Source organism: Aspergillus tubingensis, assembly GCF_013340325.1.
Source record: "Aspergillus tubingensis WU-2223L DNA, scaffold_10, whole genome shotgun sequence".
NCBI lineage: Eukaryota > Fungi > Ascomycota > Eurotiomycetes > Eurotiales > Aspergillaceae > Aspergillus > Aspergillus tubingensis.
In genome coordinates, this window is record NW_023336284.1 from 304,710 (window position 1) to 322,804 (window position 18,095).

The window sequence follows — 18,095 nt, forward strand, 5'->3', positions numbered from 1 at the left end:
ATTATAAAGCGCGGCTGCTACTTCCTTTACATTATCTGCCCCGAATATCATTTCCTTTTCCAAGCTTTCTGTTTGCTTCTCCCACCCCCGTGCAAGGCAGCAGCACATACTAATGCGATATTCTTGGTTACCCAACAGTCCTTCTATTAGTACACTATTGGCGAGAATCGCCTGAAGTTTGATCTCTTTTGCTACGAGCCACTTCTCGAAGACTAGGTTAGGTGCTTCAACTGGCAGCATCATGTCCAAACGTCCATACGATGATGATAACGATGACTTTGACCTATTTGCCTTTCCCCCAAGGCCTGACCTCTTTGACCAAACCAAATGGGCACCGCATGTGAGCAGAGAAGATGCAAAGATCGCGCATCGTTTCTGGTCCCTCCCGGACACTGTACTTGGAGACAGCCTAGGAGAGCAACCCCGTTATACCCAGCCCAGGGATGCGGGCGACAATCCCGCAGCACATGCGCTCGCAAAGAATGTCTATGACCACTTGATGCACGACGAAAGTTTCCTAACGCCAATTAATCCTGCAGATTGGCAAAGGGAATGGACCAATTCCGGGCTGAACAACAGGGTCTGGTCATTCCGCGACATCTTTGAAGGACAGGGTCTTGATCTTGGGGAAGCTACTGAAGATCTTAATGAGGTGGACGGACAGCTTATCAGGGACATGAAGGCCATCCAGTTAAGAGCCGCCCTAGGGAGCCGAAACCTCTCAACTGAAGGGACGGTTCCCGTATTACGCCGGCGACTTCAGGACTACAAACGCAAAGTGTATCATCAATATCGCGTCCTGCCTCGAAGTGATCTGTCGCAATGGGGTGTCCACAGAGATGACGCGCGAAAGTACACTATCGAGATCAGCGACGATGATGGTATAGGTGCATTGGATATGTACACTTGTGCTATTCTTGCCAGCCCATATAACCCAGCTTATTGGCTGAGCCGGGCTTACTGCCATTACCAACAAGCGTTTTTTGACCTTGCCATCGGGGATGCTTATCGAGCAGAATATCTCTGTGACGTTCTTTATGATGCACACCGGCGAAGTCTCCAGCCTGGGCTCTATACGCGGATATGGCACGCTCTGGAACAGCATATTATGGTTCAACCTAGAGATCCTATCACGGGTAATTTATCTGCGGAAGCTACACTGCTTCGCAGGTTCAATGGGGGTTAATTTCTTCGTACCCACTATCCGGAATGCCACCCAGCACGTTCTTGCTCTTAGTCTCATGGCGCTCCAGTGTTGGGACGACTATAAAACAAGGGGACGTCTTCTTAGAGCAAGGACAGTAAATGCGGACCGTGACATGATGCCATTTCAAGAGCGCGCCAAAGTCATGGAATCCGTTGCTGACAGAGCCAAGACGGCCAAGGCAAATACTGAGCACTATTATTACGAATCACGAGCCGGACACACTTCAGGAGACAGGATATATCCCCATGACGCAGACGACATCGATCGTGCTGCAGTCGCCTTTACGGAGAAGGCAACAGATGTCTTTTTCAACCAGAATGAAAGCCTCCCTTGGAAGAAGTGCAGGATTGCCGCCAGCAACGATCAAGGTAACACACAACTGAAAGTGGTTGCTACAGAGGATATTGCAAAGAATGAGGTCATCTTTGTCGAAAATCCCCCAATCAGAGGCCATCTCGAGCTGCCAAAGCTACCCATCAAAGTGGTACCATTAAAGTGTGACAATTGCCGGAGAACCCTGGCCGCCGAGCATCTGGAGGAATACACTCGTGAATTCGGACAAGGGAATGTCCGTGAAGCATGCAAATGTATCACAAAGCCTGTCCCCATCCCATTCTGCCCTGCGCTAAACGATGACGATCCAACTTGCGCTGAGAATGCTCGAGCACGGTATCACTATCGTGTCTGTGGTGAAGACTGGGAATGGCTACACGACTCCATGCGGCCTGTAAAAGTCGTAAACCTCAACAAACTACCACGTTACGAGTGCTCGTTTGAAGCACAGGCGACTTTACTGAGTCTCCTCCTGCGTGAAGTATTCGACATCACCCTTCACCGAAGAGAAACCCAAGATCCCAACCTCATGGCGCACGAAATCGACGAGCTTGTCGCGCTTGAAACCCCCCATAACTGGACCAATCGAAGGTTTCCCTTCAGCCTAACCGCCAACGTCCATGTCCCCTTTAATATCCTCTTACAACTCGGCGTCGACATCTTCCGCGACCTTAGCTTCGACACCTGGGTCATCCAACTCATCCTGAAGAAGCTCACTGTCAACGCCATCCCCTGCGCGGGTAAGCGTCTTCAAAAGACGAACATTATCAAGAGTAAACCCTTTCCAAAACTGGAAGCTGACCTGACGACTGATAATTTACCAAATTTTTGGCCCACTTTCCTCAAACTATATTTATATCCTGGACACAGTCTGTTCAACCATGCCTGTCCTACGAAGTACAACGCCAGCTGGGCCTACTACGGCGACGAGAACCCTAATCTGATCATCTTGTGGTCATTCAAAGACATCAAGAAAGGTGATGAGATCCGCATCCCGTATTTTCACACTCTCGATACGGGTGTCTCCACTAGCACTCTGGAGCGTGCTCTCGGAGGACCTTGCAACTGTGGCGGGCCTCATCTCGATGAAAAATATATACCACCCACCTAACAAGAAACAAGCGACCTGAAAGTACGTGACAGAATAAAGAAGCGAAACCATCATGACAAAGGATGCAGAAATCTTGGTTATATAGTCTGTTTGTTTCTATTCTTTATATACCTATACACTTTATGTCATGATTAGTTGATTTTTGACCCATGTGCCAACCCGCTACACTACTCTTCGAATCGCTTCGTTTACTTAGCGTCTGATCTGTTGTTTCTTGATTACTCTCTCCGCATTGGACAGTACCGTTTAACTTTCATTACGACTATTAATTTTCAATCCCCTCTCTTGTTATAGTGTTATAGTATACTATGCACATACGATGCACACTTTCCTGAACGGCCTCATAAATATCTAAAAAGAATAGCCGAGATAATATACCAAACAACCTAAGACGGGTACACCACCTAGACAGCTTAAGGGAGAGTAGCACATATTTTCGAGATTTCATTATATGCATACAGACAGAACAGAACAGATGGACGAAGACGAACGCGCAAGAAGCCCAAAATGATCAAGATAGTAAGGTAAAATACAATACAGAGGCATAGATAGATGTCTCGAATCCATCCATTGGCACAGCAGGATGGAGGGAGGTCACAAGTAAAAAGAGAAATGGGGAGATAGAAAGAAGACAACAAAATAGGAAAGCACATGGCAAGCCAGTATAATCTTTACATACACATACAGAGTCTCTAATGCACGCCATGGGGAGATGGAAATCAGACAGACAGATAGATAGACCATTAAGCAATGACTCTCAACCGTCTACCGAGCTTCTCGAGCTCACCGATAACGCCTCCACCGGCCAGACTCCACTTCTCGCCAACCCAGGCGTCGGTGATGTTCTCACGGAGGAGACCGCTGCGGGCGAAGTATTCCATGAAGCCCTGGGCCTCGTCGCGAGTGAGGCCGCCGATGGTCTGGATTTCAAGAGAGCCGTCCTTGGCGGCGGGGGACTTGGTAGAAGCGGAGTCGTTGAAGACGGCGAGGACGCGCTTGTCTGCGTTGAGGTAGGGGTCGGGTTGAGGGAATTCCGGAGAGGAGGGCTTGATGCCGGCCTGGCGGGCGGCGAGCTGCTGGAGAGCGACTTCGAAGCCGTAGACGGTGGGGCTGTTGGAGCCGGAGGTGGCGTAGAGGATGACACCGCCGTTGGGGAGGGAGGGCTTGCCGGCCTCGGTGCTGGGCTTCAGGAGGGAGAGGAAGTGCTGGACGAAGACGAGGTCGTGAGCGTGGATGGGCTTGCAGTCGATGTTGTTGTACTTGGTCTCCTTCATCCAGTGGGCCAGGTTGTCCAGGGTCACGAGCATGGGAGGACGGGGCTTGAAGCCCTTCTCGAAGCCGGCGGCCGGGGCCGTGGCGGTGAGCTCGGTCCACAGGGCCTGGAAGACGCTCCATGCGACAGCGGGGTCCTGGATACCGGGCTTGGCGAGAGCCTCGAGGGTCATGCCGGGCTTGACGGCCGTCTTCAGGGCGGGATGGGGCTGGGAGACGGTCAACTTGGACAGAACCTTCTGGTTTGCGGTGACGATGCGAGACAGGAGAGCGGCGGTGGCATCGTTCTGGACGTAGACGTTCGGGTTCTCATCGGAGAGGGGTGCGTAGGCGGTGTTGGCAATGACGAGATCCTGGGCTAGGGAAGTTGTTAGTATTGTTTGCGTAGTTGCATGTCAGTGCATGGGTGACGGTCTCACCTTCAGGAACCGTGATCACAACCCATTCCTTGGTGAAAGCCATAGACATGGCCTGCAGCATGTGGACGGACTTTCCGGAGCCCTTCACACCGGTGATGATCTTCCTGACGACCTTTCCCTTGTTCTCGCCCTCCTCAGCGGAGATACCGTCAATGAGTCTTCCCAGCTCGAGCGTCTCACGCCTCACCACCGTTCCCGGCCGACGGAATATAGACCAGCCCTGCTTGGGCTTGAAGGCCTGGACAGCCCTCAATTGATCGAGCATGGGCACAGGAAGACCCAGGATGGAGCCACGAAGGCGCGCATCCACCATGTTTTCGGCAGAGAGGTCCTGCATGCCTTCGACTTCAAGAGCGTTAGGGTTGCTGAGGACGATGCGTTTGCGGAGCGCTCTGCGTTCTCCGATAGCGGGAGGACGCGTCCTCTCGACGGGCTTCTTCTTCTTCATTTTGGCGGATTTAGCTTGACGGTACTTGGCAACCGGTAAATCGCCCTTCTTCTTAGCTCCCGCGAGGAGCGGCGTTGACGAGTGGAATGCTGCTACTCGCTGTGCTGTTAATGTCGGCGGGAGGATAGCTCGGGGAGCGGTAGGAAGCCGCGTAAGGCAGCTCCAGCAGAAGGAGGAAACCATCGCGCTGCGGTACACACTGGCGCTGTGGCCAGCGTCCTAATCGGTCAATTGGGATTGATTGCGGCGGGGATGGGGGGTGGGAGCGGAGGATTGCGCGGAGGAGGAGTCGCCCAAAGACATGGAATGGATTGAAATTCGGAGCACATTTTGGAGCCTCGACTCAGATTCCTCCTCCCTTGCCCCGTTGGGACTAGTGTCAGTGCCGCTGGACCAGAAGGCGGTGTGGCAGGCCTAAAAGCAGCATGGCGATTTTATCTCCCGAACTTTTTTTTTCCTCTTTACCCGATCGGTCAAAAGACTTGTTTCCTTTGCGCCCAGTTCTCCATTCTTTTTCGGAGTCCCTGTGTGATACTCCCAACCTCAATTCCCAGAGTATCTTGTTCGCCAGTTGCGCGACAGAAGGACAAAATGGCGTCTACCGACTCCAAGCCCAAGCCGGAGAGACTGTAAGTCGAATCCACCTCCCCCATTTGCGTGGGGAAAGATTATCATCTATCTATATAAACTCCGTTGAACTTGAATAAACACACATACTAATTCCTCAATGATGATACTATCAGCCCCGTGACTGTCTCCAAGCCTACTCCTTACACATTCGACCTCGGTCATCTGCTTGCGAACGACCCCAACCCTCTCGAGATCTCCCGCTCCGAACCCTTGGACGTCAGTCTCAAGGCCACAGCCCGGGATGGCACCCAGTCTCTTCTCAACCAGCTCCTGACCACCTGCCCCATCACCTCCTCCCAACAGGGTGTCCTCCTGACTCTCCCTCCTCCCACCACCGTTCTCCCTCGCTTCAAGCCCCTTCCCACCCCCAAGCCCCCGACCAAGTGGGAGCTGTTCGCCCGCAAGAAGGGTATTGGCAAATACAGCAGCCGGCCTGGTGCGGCATTGGCCGACAAGGAGCGTCGCAAGAAGTTGGTGTATGATGAGGAGAAGGGCGAGTGGGTTCCTCGCTGGGGTTACAAGGGCAAGAACAAGTCCGATGATGAATGGCTTGTTGAGGTGAACGAGAAGGATTGGAAGAAGGAAGAAGAGGCTGCCGCTAAGGGAAGCTCGATCCGTGGATTATCTCGTGCCGAACGCAAAGACAGGATACGCCGCAACGAGAGGAAAATGAGAGCGAATGAGCGCAAGAGCCGGAAGTCGGGTGGTGGTTAAAGAAACAAAAAAAGACCGATGATGTGTATTATGTGCTGTGTGTGTCGTTGTTGTTGTTGTGTCTGATAACGATTTTTGTCAAGAGTCGAGGCCGTATAACAAGTTTCTGCGGATCTTGCCTTGGTTTTAATTTTTCGTTCTTTCACCTGGGGCTCAAATGTTACGGCGTTCGGTTTGGAGTCGCTGGGCTTGGATGTCTGTCAATGTTGCCTTTGGTTTGGGACTTGTTCGTCTCGCCGGGCTCGAAAAGCAATATCACATTTTACTACCCCCTTTAAGTATTTGTCTTATCTCTCGATCTTCTATGGGGTCCGCACCATAACCGAGGGTACTACTTAACTTCATCTGTACTACTGTTTCGCTTGTAGATACGCATCTATATCTTTCAAATACCAATAGACCATCCAGCCTTACAATACTAATTCCAATTTTTCTTCAAATTGATGCATCGCCTGTCATTGGTCTATCTTACAGCTATGTACCAATATACGCCAAAGAATTGAGAAATAGTACAAAGCAAGGACCAAAAAGTGTCATGAGTCGCCAAATTCGGGGGAAACGCACCGTAACACAGCTCAAGTGGGGAATCAATAGATGAATAAGTCTGTAGGAAATGAAATAAGGAAAGAACATGCATATGATGATTCCAAAAGAACAAGAAAAGGCTATAAAGGTGATATGTCGCCAACGGTGCCAAGAAGTGGAAATGTGATCGAGCAACGACGGAAAGAGAAAACGAAGAGAAAGATTTGTACAACAAAAGTCAAAGCGTCATGTAGGCCTGAACTGAACCGACTCCAAGGCGCCAGGCATGCAGTCTGATGGTGGCCCGATATAGCTGGAAAGTCGTCGCGAAACTAAAACTGGTGAAGGCATAAAGATGAAAAGCTGAAAGTTCATGTATGCGCCAACGTCTAGAGCAAGAGATTGGGAAATGGTGTATGAGCCGGATCACAATCGAAAGGTATAATCTCACTCATCGTGCACGACCTGCGGATCCAGTCCCAGGCCCTACACATGGTGAAGTAGAATTTCGAGCATGTAGGCCAGCCTAGTCGGGCAAGGAAATGTGATGTTGGGGATACCAGCGTATTGGAATATCGCTGGTTAGAGCTCTATATGGAATGTTGTTTAGATCTGGATCGGGGAAAGTGGGGGGCCGAGTTCGGGAAGCTGTGATATGCTTCTCGTATGCGAGGTCTCAATGTTCTTTGGTCTCTGCTTGCGGTTCTTCGGTACTTCGGGGCGCGGTGGCTCTTCTTCCTGTCCAGGTTGGCTGCTACCGGAAGAGACAGCCCTCTCGTGGCTCTCTTGAGTTTGATGAGGTTGCTGGTGTTGCTGGAATTGCTGAATTTGCTGTATTTGCTGAGGTTGTTGGACTTGCTGACAATCGTGGACTGCTTCATCCTTCTCCTGGGCCGCCTTTTCCTTTTCATCCATTTCCTTCTCAATTTGAAGATATTCTTTCTCTGTCCAGCAGCCTTGCCAGCAGTTCTTCCAGTCGCAGACCAGGAAGTGGAAGCAGAATGCATCAATCTTCATGCAAGGCTGGAAGCAAATGCAAAGGTTGCGGTAGTCCATTTTGTTCTGGTCGACATAGGAGTGCAGGAGGTTTAGGTGACAGGTGATGGCGAAAAGAAGGTAATAGTTATAAGGCGGTAACTTGGAAAGTTCATCTTTCAGCATTTGTGGCGCGGTCGTTGCACCCTCGCATTTCTCAGCGATTAAGGCTTGTGTCTCCTTGGGGAAGAGCTCATCTGGCAATTCACGAAGCCAGGCCTTGAACATCGAGCCAATAGTGTTAATATCATAGAGGTCTGGCACATCGAAAAGGTTGATGTCAAGTTCTGAATGGAAACGTCAGACTCGATCAGAGAGAACCAGAGTTAGCAAAAAGAGAGGTACCTGTATCGAAACGTCTTTGCCAGTGTTTCACCTCTTTCCCACTTCCCGGGACTCGGTAGAGTCCCTCTTCTTCACATCCCTTGAAATTGAGATAGCTAGCACGTCGTTAGCACATCCATTCCAACATGCAGGTTCATGATATTGCTTACTCGACGCAGCGGTAAGGCAGAGCAGGCATCCAGAACTCAGTTTTGTCTCTACAATCTTCAAGTCGCTTTGCGATACGAGTCCGCCTTGCCTGTTGTATGAGTGGCAGATTGATGACTGAGCAAACATAATTGTCGTCATTCACGAGCTCCCGCTCGTTTGTGCTCCCGCTCCTGGTAATCTTGCCGAAGAAACCCTTCCCAGCCTTGCCGATACGATCAGCGGCACCACTTGACTGTTGTTTGAGGTTATTGAATAGCGCAGCGGATGCGCCTGAAACCTGGCTTAGTGAGGCGGACGGAACCATCGATCCAGCATAGTATTTATCTTTACGCATGTGGCCGTTATGATATTCTGCGGGTCGGTCGGCGGGATAACTGCGAGCCGTAGGATTCCCAGCCGTCCTAATATTGCGCTCATGACGTGGGGCAGTCTTCGGGGGCTCTTGCACCTCCCTCCGGGTGTTTTCTTCCAGCCTCATCAGGCTAGTGGATGGGCGCCGATGTGCTATCCTGTTCATAGACGAGTCGTCCAGCCTGATCGAACGGGAGCGAGAGAGAAGGTTTGCGAAGCGTGGCTTGTTCTTCTTGGCTAGATTGAAGGCGTCCGACTCCGTACCCACCTTCTTCACCTCTGCTGGTTGGGGACACTTCTCCTCAGCACGATCACCACCTATTGAATGGGCTTGTCAGCGCACGAGACAGATGTATGGCTGGATGTATTCACTTACGATTCTCTTCTTGAGCTGCCCGCTCAATAGCCCCTGGCAGATCAGGAGTTGATTCGTATAGTTTTGTTGAGATCTGAGTCTTGCGATCTCTGGAACTACCGCGGCTCTTGGGCTTTTCGCCCGAATTCCCTGAGCTATCCGAGCGTTGGGCCCTATGTGATGACTTGGGTGCTTTGAGGTTCGCAAAGAAAGAGCGTGACTGATCACGCGTGTGCTTAGGGGTGTCTTTCGGGGAAGGAGGATACTGGGGTATAGCCGTGATACCCGGAGTAGCTGGTTCTGCAGGGGCAATACCCGGAGAGGTTGCTGGGAACGTAGGGCTACTCGACTTGCTGTTTGAATCTTGTGTGACGGGTCTGATAGTGGCCCCTTTGAAAAAGGGCGAGCTCGATGATGACTTGGGGGAACGGGGTGTCAGGGGACTTGGCCCCTCGGAGCTTTGGGCACCGGGCGTCAGTGGAGACGAGATCTTCGCATCCGCCTGCAGAGTGGAAGTGCTAAGATCTAAATTCGGAACAGTGGACTGTCTCGATGGCATCTTAAGTGTCAATCGCGGGTCAGCAGGTGACCCTGAAAAGTTGAACCGGGAACGCGGTCTGGGCTGAGGAAAAATAATAGTGTACGTCAAGGATTGGCTGCGACACCAAGTGGACGATGAAAAAGGACCTAGGGGCGAAAACAGGTTAGCATCCATAAGGTCTCATGGATGGTGCTAAATTTGGATATGATCCGGCTCCCGGCAAAGCTCCTGATTCTAGAACTTACTCCTTTTTCAGATAGAGAGCCACGAAGAATTGGTCTCGGGGAGCATAAATATCCTAGCGCTCCCTTGGCAAAAGAAATGCGAATACCCGATATTTGAGTGGTGTATGAATATTGATAAGGAAATGATTGGAACCGGACCAGCCTTGGCCAATATTTCCGGATATGTTGGACTCGCGGAGCACAGTTGAAGGGGGCTGTTGCTTTTCTGCAAGGATATGTCGGGGCGATGGTTCTAATGTAGAGTCGCATAGTGGTTAGCTAGATGGAAATTCAAGACGCGTTCCTGAGAGAATCACGGCAGGGGAAGCGGTGCACTGGGTACAAAATCATGGGTAGGGATCTGTTGGATAAAGCTACTACACCCCAGGGAAGAGCATTGCAACACCATTCCCCTAAGAATAGCCAGCAGTCTCAGGGCAAATGAGCTCTCTTGAGGGGAGCAGATAGTGAACAGTCGATTGAGGATTCGACTCGAATAAGAAAAAAAAAAAATAAAGTCACCACACACATACCAGATTGCGCCGCCCCTCATGTTAGATGGAGACTCCCCCTCCGGTTGTTACTTATCCCCTCCCACGACAATTTCGACCGAACAGCGATGCGAACTGTTGCTCCTGGTGACTTAAATGTGGTGACAGAGGTGGTCCAAAAAAAAAAATAGACGCTCGCCTAAGATTCTCGATTTGTGTGTCTGAGCGGTGTTGAAGAGGGCGGTCGGCGTACCAAGGGGACGAGTAGGTGTCGGCGAATTTGCTAGCTAATCCCAAAGCGATAATGAAGATGCTAAAAAAGAATAAAAATAAAGGGAACAGGAACAGGGACAGGGAAGAACAAAGAATTTGCGTCCGCTTGACGGGTTTCCCGAAGAAGTGGTAATAGCGATCAAAGAAACACGAGAGCGCGAGTCCGCACGGTGTTGGAGGTGTTCAGACTTGAATGTCGCAGCGACGACACATTCCTGGACGGTGTTATGCAAGCGCGGCTGTGTGTCAGGCTAAGAAGCCTCCGTTTTTTTTAAGGGGGGGAGTCGGTAGTGGAGATAGCGTTGCAAGGCTCCGAAATAGTTACTGGGTGGCTTCAGAGTGCTTATGGGATTATGGAAAGCCTATCGTTTTAGTGCACAGACAACCAGATAAGTGGCAGGTGGATTGATGCCCTTGGATTTTTGGGAAGGGAATAAAAATAATAGTAATGAGAAAAAAAAAGGATAGTGGATAATGTCTGTAATAAAAACAGGTAAGGACGGTTTAGCATGTTACTCCCTTCCTGAAGAATGAATGCTGGAAGAGATTCTCTTACTGATCGATAGTAGTTTCAAACTTCAAGTAAAGAGCCAGATATTGGTAGGCAATAGATAAAAAAATGATAATAATATTTTAAGGAAAAATATCAAGTGAAGAATTGATGAAGCACCCTAAACCAAATTTGAGGGATAGAGGTTAAAAAGGGAAAGGAACTCGTGGCTGGTACCAGGAGGATGACGTTGGTCCAACCCACGTATTGATGGGTTAATATCTGCAATAGTCACCGAAATACCCAAGTACCTTACAGCTGGGGGAAGAGAGGGGGGGCAAACTGGAAAGGTTAAACTTCCCATGGGGGAGAAAATCGAGAGGCTGTCCGAAAGGAAAGTCAAATCCTACATTCAAAAAATAAACTCTTGACTACAAAGTATATTGTTGCTATATAATTGCTATATAACTCGCAGCTATTTCATCACTATCGAGAAGAAAGACAAGAGGCCAAAGAAGGAGAGAAAAATAGTTTTTGGAAGATTCAGTAATTTCGTCGTGGTAGGTAGACTACACCAAGTGTACATAGTTAGTTATCTTTCTTGCCTGTCGGTTGGCTGCCCCTGAACACGCTACTGCGCAATAACCCTTGTGATGATGGCAACCCCGGGGCTGCAATGGCCACCTCCTGCGTGGACGGAGTACAGACCATTGGGATATACACCGAAAGATCGGAAGGACCCATCCAAACACTCGAAGCGGTGACAATGACTGGCCAGAAAAGATCGGGTCTGGCAGTTGGTGCCTTGGGCGGGATGATGCATGCCCGGTCTAAGAGACAGCCATTGCGACCGTGGATTGGCCAACCAAGGTCTTGTGGACGGGGCTTCAGTTGCAGGGCCAAATCAGAAGCACCCGGGAGACACGAGTACCTGACGCGGAGGCCCATCACAGCATTTGAGTGGCACCTTATCTGGCTGCTTAGTATGCAGTAGTCCAAGAGTCTTATGGCACTAAAAGTATTCTGTCGGCTCCGCAGACGGCCGCCATTGTTGTGTGGGTTATTCCCGAAGTCTTCATGGTGAGGGAGAAAAAAAACAAAATGTGTTGTTTGTTCACAAAATGTCTGATTGTATAGATTTTAAAAAATAATGTCTAAATATTGAACCTCCAGCCAGTGGTCTGATTCTTGAAGCTGTATGGGTGGTCAACCATGGTTCAGTCAAGACAAATTTGATACAGTCAGTGGGGATGGTAGGAAAAAGAGGAATTAATGCGTAGTCGGTGCCTGGATAGTGTACCCCGTACCCAGGTACTACTGGCTTCCTAGGCACCGTTGAACGAATAAATAATGGTTATCATTGTCTTATTGCCCCGCTTTACCAATGACATTTATAGCACCAAATGTCTACAATTTCTGGTTGTGCCTCTTATTATGTACGGTACATTCCGGATGGCTAAATATAGACAAGGGGAAGAAAAAAGAAAGCAAGAGAGCCCTGGAGCAGGTTTACAACCCTGGAACTGTCATTTTGAAAAATGCGCTCCTTTTTTGTAAGCAATGCTGGACTGAAAACAAAACATACTTGGGCGCTTCCATGTGTGAAGTATATTCCGGTAATTCCACGGGGCATTATACGCTGCCACCACAAAGAGCACGCGGCTTCCCACCTCTGGTGGTCTAGCGCTTCGTTGCAGTGGTGGAGTAATCAACACAACCCTTCCGGTTAGCAAAGGTAGCGTGCTCCCCCTACCGCTTTAGTACTCCAGGACAATCTGCTGCTTTTGACATAAGATAATCAAATGGGACTTTTCATCAATGTGGACTGCTGAGGGTCCTGCACCTCATGGCACTTATGCGAAACCGTTATGGGCGTTGCCCCGTTTAGCAATTTCTGCCTGGAGGCTAGATAATCTACTAAAATATATACATAGCAGTATCTAGTTTAGTCGACGGCATAATACCTACACGTGGGACAATGAAAGACTCATATGACTACTACGCCATACCGAGTCAATAGCCCGGCACTACGTAATTATGCCTAGCTAGTACTATCGGAGTAGAGAAGACAGAACCCACATTCCCCATTCATACCTGCAGTTCTGCACCTGGTGCTCATCATCACACAAGGATCCCTCTTACGCTCGGTAGAAACTTTCGATACTACCTGCCTACCTTGGACTTACATGCATTTGACAAATTTGATTGACATTGCCACCAACTTACTTTGTACTTAGACCAGAGTGGGACGCGGGAGCCCGGCCTCCATGGCATCGGCACAAGGGCCAGCCACCGAACATTTCAGAGCGAGCAGGGACCCAGGGGCAAGCAGTCTTTGGCGCTCAGGGGTTTCACACCGCTGTCCGTGGGAGACGGCGATCCTGCCCTAAACGCCAGGCTGAAACAATGGGCCCCGCTTTTTGGCCCAGCGGCTTTCCCGGTGGCGCTTGATCACGTGATGGTCAGCCCTCCCTCTCGTCACCAACCGCCCTCCACCACACACACAACTTTTTCCCCGAAGCTTGCTTTTTCCCTCCTCCCAGCTTCCCAAGTCGTCCACGACTAACCTCCAAAGACACCTCATACTAACCTCACCTGCAGTGAGGGGGACACGTGCAGCGGTTGCCTCCCTTGACGACCCTGTGTTTGCCACCCCCAAAGCTTCGAGCCTGCTTCTCCGCCTTGATCGCCCTTGTGTTGGCAGGCACAAGCTTCGTGGCCTTGGTCGGGACAGCGCATAAGGCTACCTTTCTAGCGCGAGCAGGAAGCTCTTGACTAGTCCGAAGCTCAACCACTAATTACACTGCTTTCCAGCAATCCGATCACAAAAATGTCCTTAGTTTCGGGTCCTGGTAGGGCTGCTGGGACTGAATCCAGCTTGAACCTTAGTGTCGAAAGACATGTGGATTACATCAAGAACTTGGACAGCGTGCGTCATTCTTACTATAACCATGGTTCTTCTCTTCATGATGGGGAAGATGGTTGACAGGTGATGCTAGAGGAGGGATGAGCTAGAATATTGGCTTACAGAGCACCTTCGCCTGAATGGGGTGTATTGGGGCTTGACAGCTCTACATCTCCTTGGCCGTCCCGATGTCCTTCCTCGTGAAGATACCATCGACTTCGTTCTCTCGTGTCAACGGGAGAATGGAGGCTTTGGAGCAGCTCCGGGCCATGATGCACACATGCTGTACACAGTGTCGGCAGTGCAAATTCTCGTAACCCTAGACGCAGTGGATGAGCTGGAGAAGCGCGGTCTAGGAGGAAAAGAGAAGGTTGGCTCGTTCATCGCAGGGCTACAGGACAAAGACACTGGTGCTTTCATGGGTGATGAATGGGGTGAGAGAGATACACGCTTTCTGTATGGCGCGTTTAATGCACTCTCCCTTCTTGGGCTTCTTCACACAGTTGATGTACCCAAGGCCATTTCCTATGTCCAGCAGTGTGAGAACTTAGACGGTGGCTATGGCATCCAACCTGGGGCTGAGTCACATGCCGGTCAAATCTTCACTTGCGTAGGAGCTCTGGCAATCGCCGGACGACTGGACTTGGTAAACAAGGACCGTCTTGGGGGCTGGCTCAGCGAAAGACAGGTTGAAAATGGTGGTCTGAACGGAAGGCCCGAGAAACTGCCCGATGCATGCTATAGCTGGTGGGTTGGTGCGAGCTTGGCTATGATCGACAAACTCCACTGGATCGATAGTGGCAAGCTCTCTGCTTTCATCTTGCGCTGTCAGGTATGTTATCCCTTTCGCCATGACATTGCCGGCATGGCACTGACGCAGTTCAGGATTCGGAGGCTGGGGGCATCGGAGACAGACCAGGCAGCATGGTTGATGTGTTTCACACCCACTTTGCCATCGCTGGTTTGAGTCTGTTGAAGTTCAATGGCATCCAAGAAGTAGATCCAGTCTAGTGAGTTATGCAACCTGCGCAATGCAAAATTGCGGATGGCTAACCTTGTCGTTTAGTTGTATGCCGAAGGCAATTACACAGAAATATCTGCAACGGTAATCTTTGGCTGTATGATGACATCACCTTTTAATTCCTCTTTCTTGACGTAGGCCTCACCTCCTGCAATCTAATAACCCGTTTTTCTTTTTCTCCATGGATTATGGGATACAAGGCAGGAGAAGAGTGATTGGCACTGTGACTTATTTCCGCTTCATACCCCCTCACAATAGCCTTACGGAAAGGCTGTTAAGACACAGTGGCACATGAACCGTAATTATAGTCAAGATATACAGTAGCTAGGTAATCAACATGGAAGATGAATGAAATTTATTGTATCCTTGGAATTCATTGATAAATTTTCGAAGTGATTAGTGTCTGCATCGTAGCCATAATTCACCCAATGCTTTTTTATATTGCCAGATGCTAAACGCATGCCGTCCGTTGCGTCTGCAACCACAAACTGCCATGGCCATCATAACGTCTACTAGCCATGTAGCTATCGTTTATCTTTACTGAGACGTTGGCCGATTCGTGGTCCTTACTGCTAGTTGATTATATATATATATACTAAGAACACACGTTTCCAAAATCCCATTAGTAAAACTCGGGCCCCCAGAACGGACAAGATATATATATAGTGTCAGTATTGGTAAGTAGTAGTGTGTAGTAGTTCGACAAGCGGTACTACTACTCTACTTAGTACTAGTAACTTAGTAAGTTGTCGGCTCACCTGGTATTCCAGTCTTCAGACGTACTAGTTTATAAAATATAGATAGAATGCTAAATTGGCTTACGGTGATGCCTCTCAAACTGATTGCACCGAAACTATTGATTATGTGATTGACAATAGGACTGTGTATCATACATAGATACGTTTCCCGTGTCTATGCTGAAGTATTGTGTTCCACCTACCCACATAAACGAAACTACTGTAGTAACTACTACAAAGTACTGCATTTATTTTGTATTGGCGTCGCCCATTGAGATCCCCCAAATAGAGGTCTTGCAATTGGTGAGTATGAGTGTCATGTATGATCAATCGATTGGCCTACTGTATTTGCTACCCTGTCTGTATTGATACCTGCCTGCCTGGAGAAAGCTGGTCTTGGTAGCTCTTTCTCCAATTGTGAAATAAGAGTGAGAAAGTCAGCCGGGCAGGTCCCCATCTTCCTGTAACGCCTTTTCTTCTGGAGCTTCTCATCCTCTCCTTCCGAGGCCGGCTTATCACATCTGTTGTTGATAGAAACTCCTCCTTGTTGTTTCCTTCGATATATTTTCCAAAATCAGGAGCCGGTCCCTATCACACCACTTTCCGAAATGGATGCAGCTGCACTTTTGTGCAATATCTGCCCAAAGCGGCCCACATTCAGCGATGTATCGCACTTGCTTACCCATATCTCGTCAAAGGCTCACTTGTCCCATTATTTTAAAGTTCAAGTACGCAGTCATCAAGAGCAGCAAGCAGTAGCCTTGCTACATGAATATGACAGATGGTATAAGAGAAACAACTTGGCCAAGTTGCTTTCGGATCGGATGTCCTCGAAAGAAGCCCGCAAGAAAAAGATACACGAGAAGTCATATACGGAGAGCGAGACTGATAATGCTACAGTGCCAGTATCCACTGCAAGTTCTTCATTCCGGAACCAACTGCCTGATTATCTGGACCCGCGTCTCTCTCGTTCGTATGTCATTGCGGAACCTGAGACTGAGGACACGAACACGTCATACTCTTCAGCCAATGCCGCTTCTAGTGATCCGTCTTATAACCTCACGCATACTTACCCTGGACTGGAAGACCACTCGCTAGCCCCAATAGCCTCACCGACAAAGACATCACAGGCTCTTTGCAGCCTCTGGAAGCAAGAACAACTGCAAAGGGCGGAGGATGAGGACGTCCCGGTGCAAACCGCCATGTACTGGGCGAAGGCATCGGATAACGAAGCAGACGTGGCTTTTCAGCCATCCGACCAGTACAGCTGCGATCCATTTGTCGACGATAATGAAACTGACAGCATTTATTTTCCCACCATCAATGAGATGGAGAAGGAAAGAGCAGATGAGATAGCCAGACTGAAGGGTGTGCTGTGGCCTGGAATGGATATATTTGACTCGGCTACCGAACAGATGAGACGCAGACGCAATCAGAAGAAGGACGAAAGCATCTTGAAGCTCATGGAAAAGACGTCCCTTTGTGTGGAGCCAACAGAGCTTGTCTTTTCCCCTACCGGAATTTTACGAAAGCAGCGTGTGATCTCAGGTAATGTTGAGGACAGCAGCCCCCTCAAAGGGGAGACGCCCGTTCCCAAACGTCGAGTAAATCGCCCCAAAAGAGTCCTCTCCCAAGTTGATCCTAATATCCAACGTGGGCAAAGTAGGAAACGAACCCGAAGGACTACCAAGCGCATTGAGAAACTGGTGGATAGAGATACAAGAGGAAGAGATACACAAATCCCCAAGGGATCCCTAGGGCCTCAGCGGCTGCTTCGATATGGCAGTCGCGGGGATGACATGGACGAATTTGAATTATCCTTCAAAGGGACAAAGCTAAAATCTCGCACTGGATTTACCGTCTTTCACGATAGACCAAGTCAGTGTAATGCTGGTTCTACGGATCATAATCATGGCGATGGAACTCATGCTGTGGCGTCGGCTCCCTCTCATCCTCTGTACCTCCTCAAGGATTTCACACTTCATCATGATGCTTATCCACTATCACCTAGTGACCAATCTCCCGCAGTGACTGGACGAGCGCATGAATTGACCATGGACAAGGAGAACATTGAACCACTCCTGGATGTCCGTGGCCGCATTGATCCTCTGATGGACTGGCAGTCCCCTTCTCTCACGGAGCATTTGACCAGCGGAATTTGTTACCCACCGCAGTACTTTTTTGGAGATTCTCGACCAGTCGGCTTCAGATCGTTCGATAACCAGGAAAGCCCCACTGGATACTCGTTCAACCCTTTGGCCGTTTCACTCTCTGGTTTGCCCGCCGACGACGGTCCAATGTATACTCCAAAACCGGAACATAGATCGAACAACCAGTTTGAAACACAGCTTGGCTCACCCGACTCAACAATTTCGGACGTTGATGAAAGCGAGTTTGGCCGACTTTACCTGGACGGGAGTTCGTTCTAAGTTCTGGTCCTCGTCTGTGTGGCGTGAGTTGAGTTCGGTTTCTGCGGGTCAAACTATATCTTTATATGGCCCTTGCACAATCTTAGTCG

General features: G+C 49.6%; 6 protein-coding genes across 6 annotated transcripts; 4 read left to right on the forward strand and 2 right to left on the reverse strand.

Annotated features, from left to right (window-relative positions):
* Positions 1–241: 241 nt before the first annotated feature.
* On the forward strand, positions 242–2,651 carry AtWU_09193 (uncharacterized protein; the record flags this gene model as incomplete). The annotated part of the gene is made up of 2 exons (XM_035504300.1): positions 242–1,136; positions 1,171–2,651. The coding sequence occupies 2 exons, from the start codon at positions 242–244 to the stop codon at positions 2,649–2,651; spliced, it is 2,376 nt and encodes a 791-aa protein (XP_035360193.1).
* Positions 2,652–3,394: 743 nt separating this feature from the next.
* On the reverse strand, positions 3,395–4,973 carry AtWU_09194 (mitochondrial 37S ribosomal protein mS29; the record flags this gene model as incomplete). The annotated part of the gene is made up of 2 exons (XM_035504301.1): positions 3,395–4,281; positions 4,343–4,973. The coding sequence occupies 2 exons, from the start codon at positions 4,971–4,973 to the stop codon at positions 3,395–3,397; spliced, it is 1,518 nt and encodes a 505-aa protein (XP_035360194.1).
* A 408-nt stretch (positions 4,974–5,381) lies between these two features.
* Positions 5,382–6,134, forward strand: AtWU_09195 (ribosome biogenesis protein RRS1; the record flags this gene model as incomplete). The annotated part of the gene is made up of 2 exons (XM_035504302.1): positions 5,382–5,419; positions 5,534–6,134. The coding sequence occupies 2 exons, from the start codon at positions 5,382–5,384 to the stop codon at positions 6,132–6,134; spliced, it is 639 nt and encodes a 212-aa protein (XP_035360195.1).
* A 1,131-nt stretch (positions 6,135–7,265) lies between these two features.
* On the reverse strand, positions 7,266–9,454 carry AtWU_09196 (putative Rho GTPase activator (Bem2); the record flags this gene model as incomplete). Its single annotated transcript, XM_035504303.1, has 4 exons — positions 7,266–7,981; positions 8,040–8,134; positions 8,189–8,858; positions 8,917–9,454. The coding sequence occupies 4 exons, from the start codon at positions 9,452–9,454 to the stop codon at positions 7,266–7,268; spliced, it is 2,019 nt and encodes a 672-aa protein (XP_035360196.1).
* A 4,290-nt stretch (positions 9,455–13,744) lies between these two features.
* Positions 13,745–14,928, forward strand: AtWU_09197 (Rab geranylgeranyltransferase subunit beta BET2; the record flags this gene model as incomplete). The annotated part of the gene is made up of 4 exons (XM_035504304.1): positions 13,745–13,843; positions 13,914–14,651; positions 14,705–14,829; positions 14,886–14,928. 4 exons carry the CDS (start codon positions 13,745–13,747, stop codon positions 14,926–14,928), a joined length of 1,005 nt encoding a protein of 334 aa, XP_035360197.1.
* Positions 14,929–16,185: 1,257 nt separating this feature from the next.
* AtWU_09198 (uncharacterized protein) lies at positions 16,186–18,006 on the forward strand (the record flags this gene model as incomplete). Its single annotated transcript, XM_035504305.1, has 1 exon — positions 16,186–18,006. One exon carries the CDS (start codon positions 16,186–16,188, stop codon positions 18,004–18,006), a length of 1,821 nt encoding a protein of 606 aa, XP_035360198.1.
* Positions 18,007–18,095: the final 89 nt, after the last annotated feature.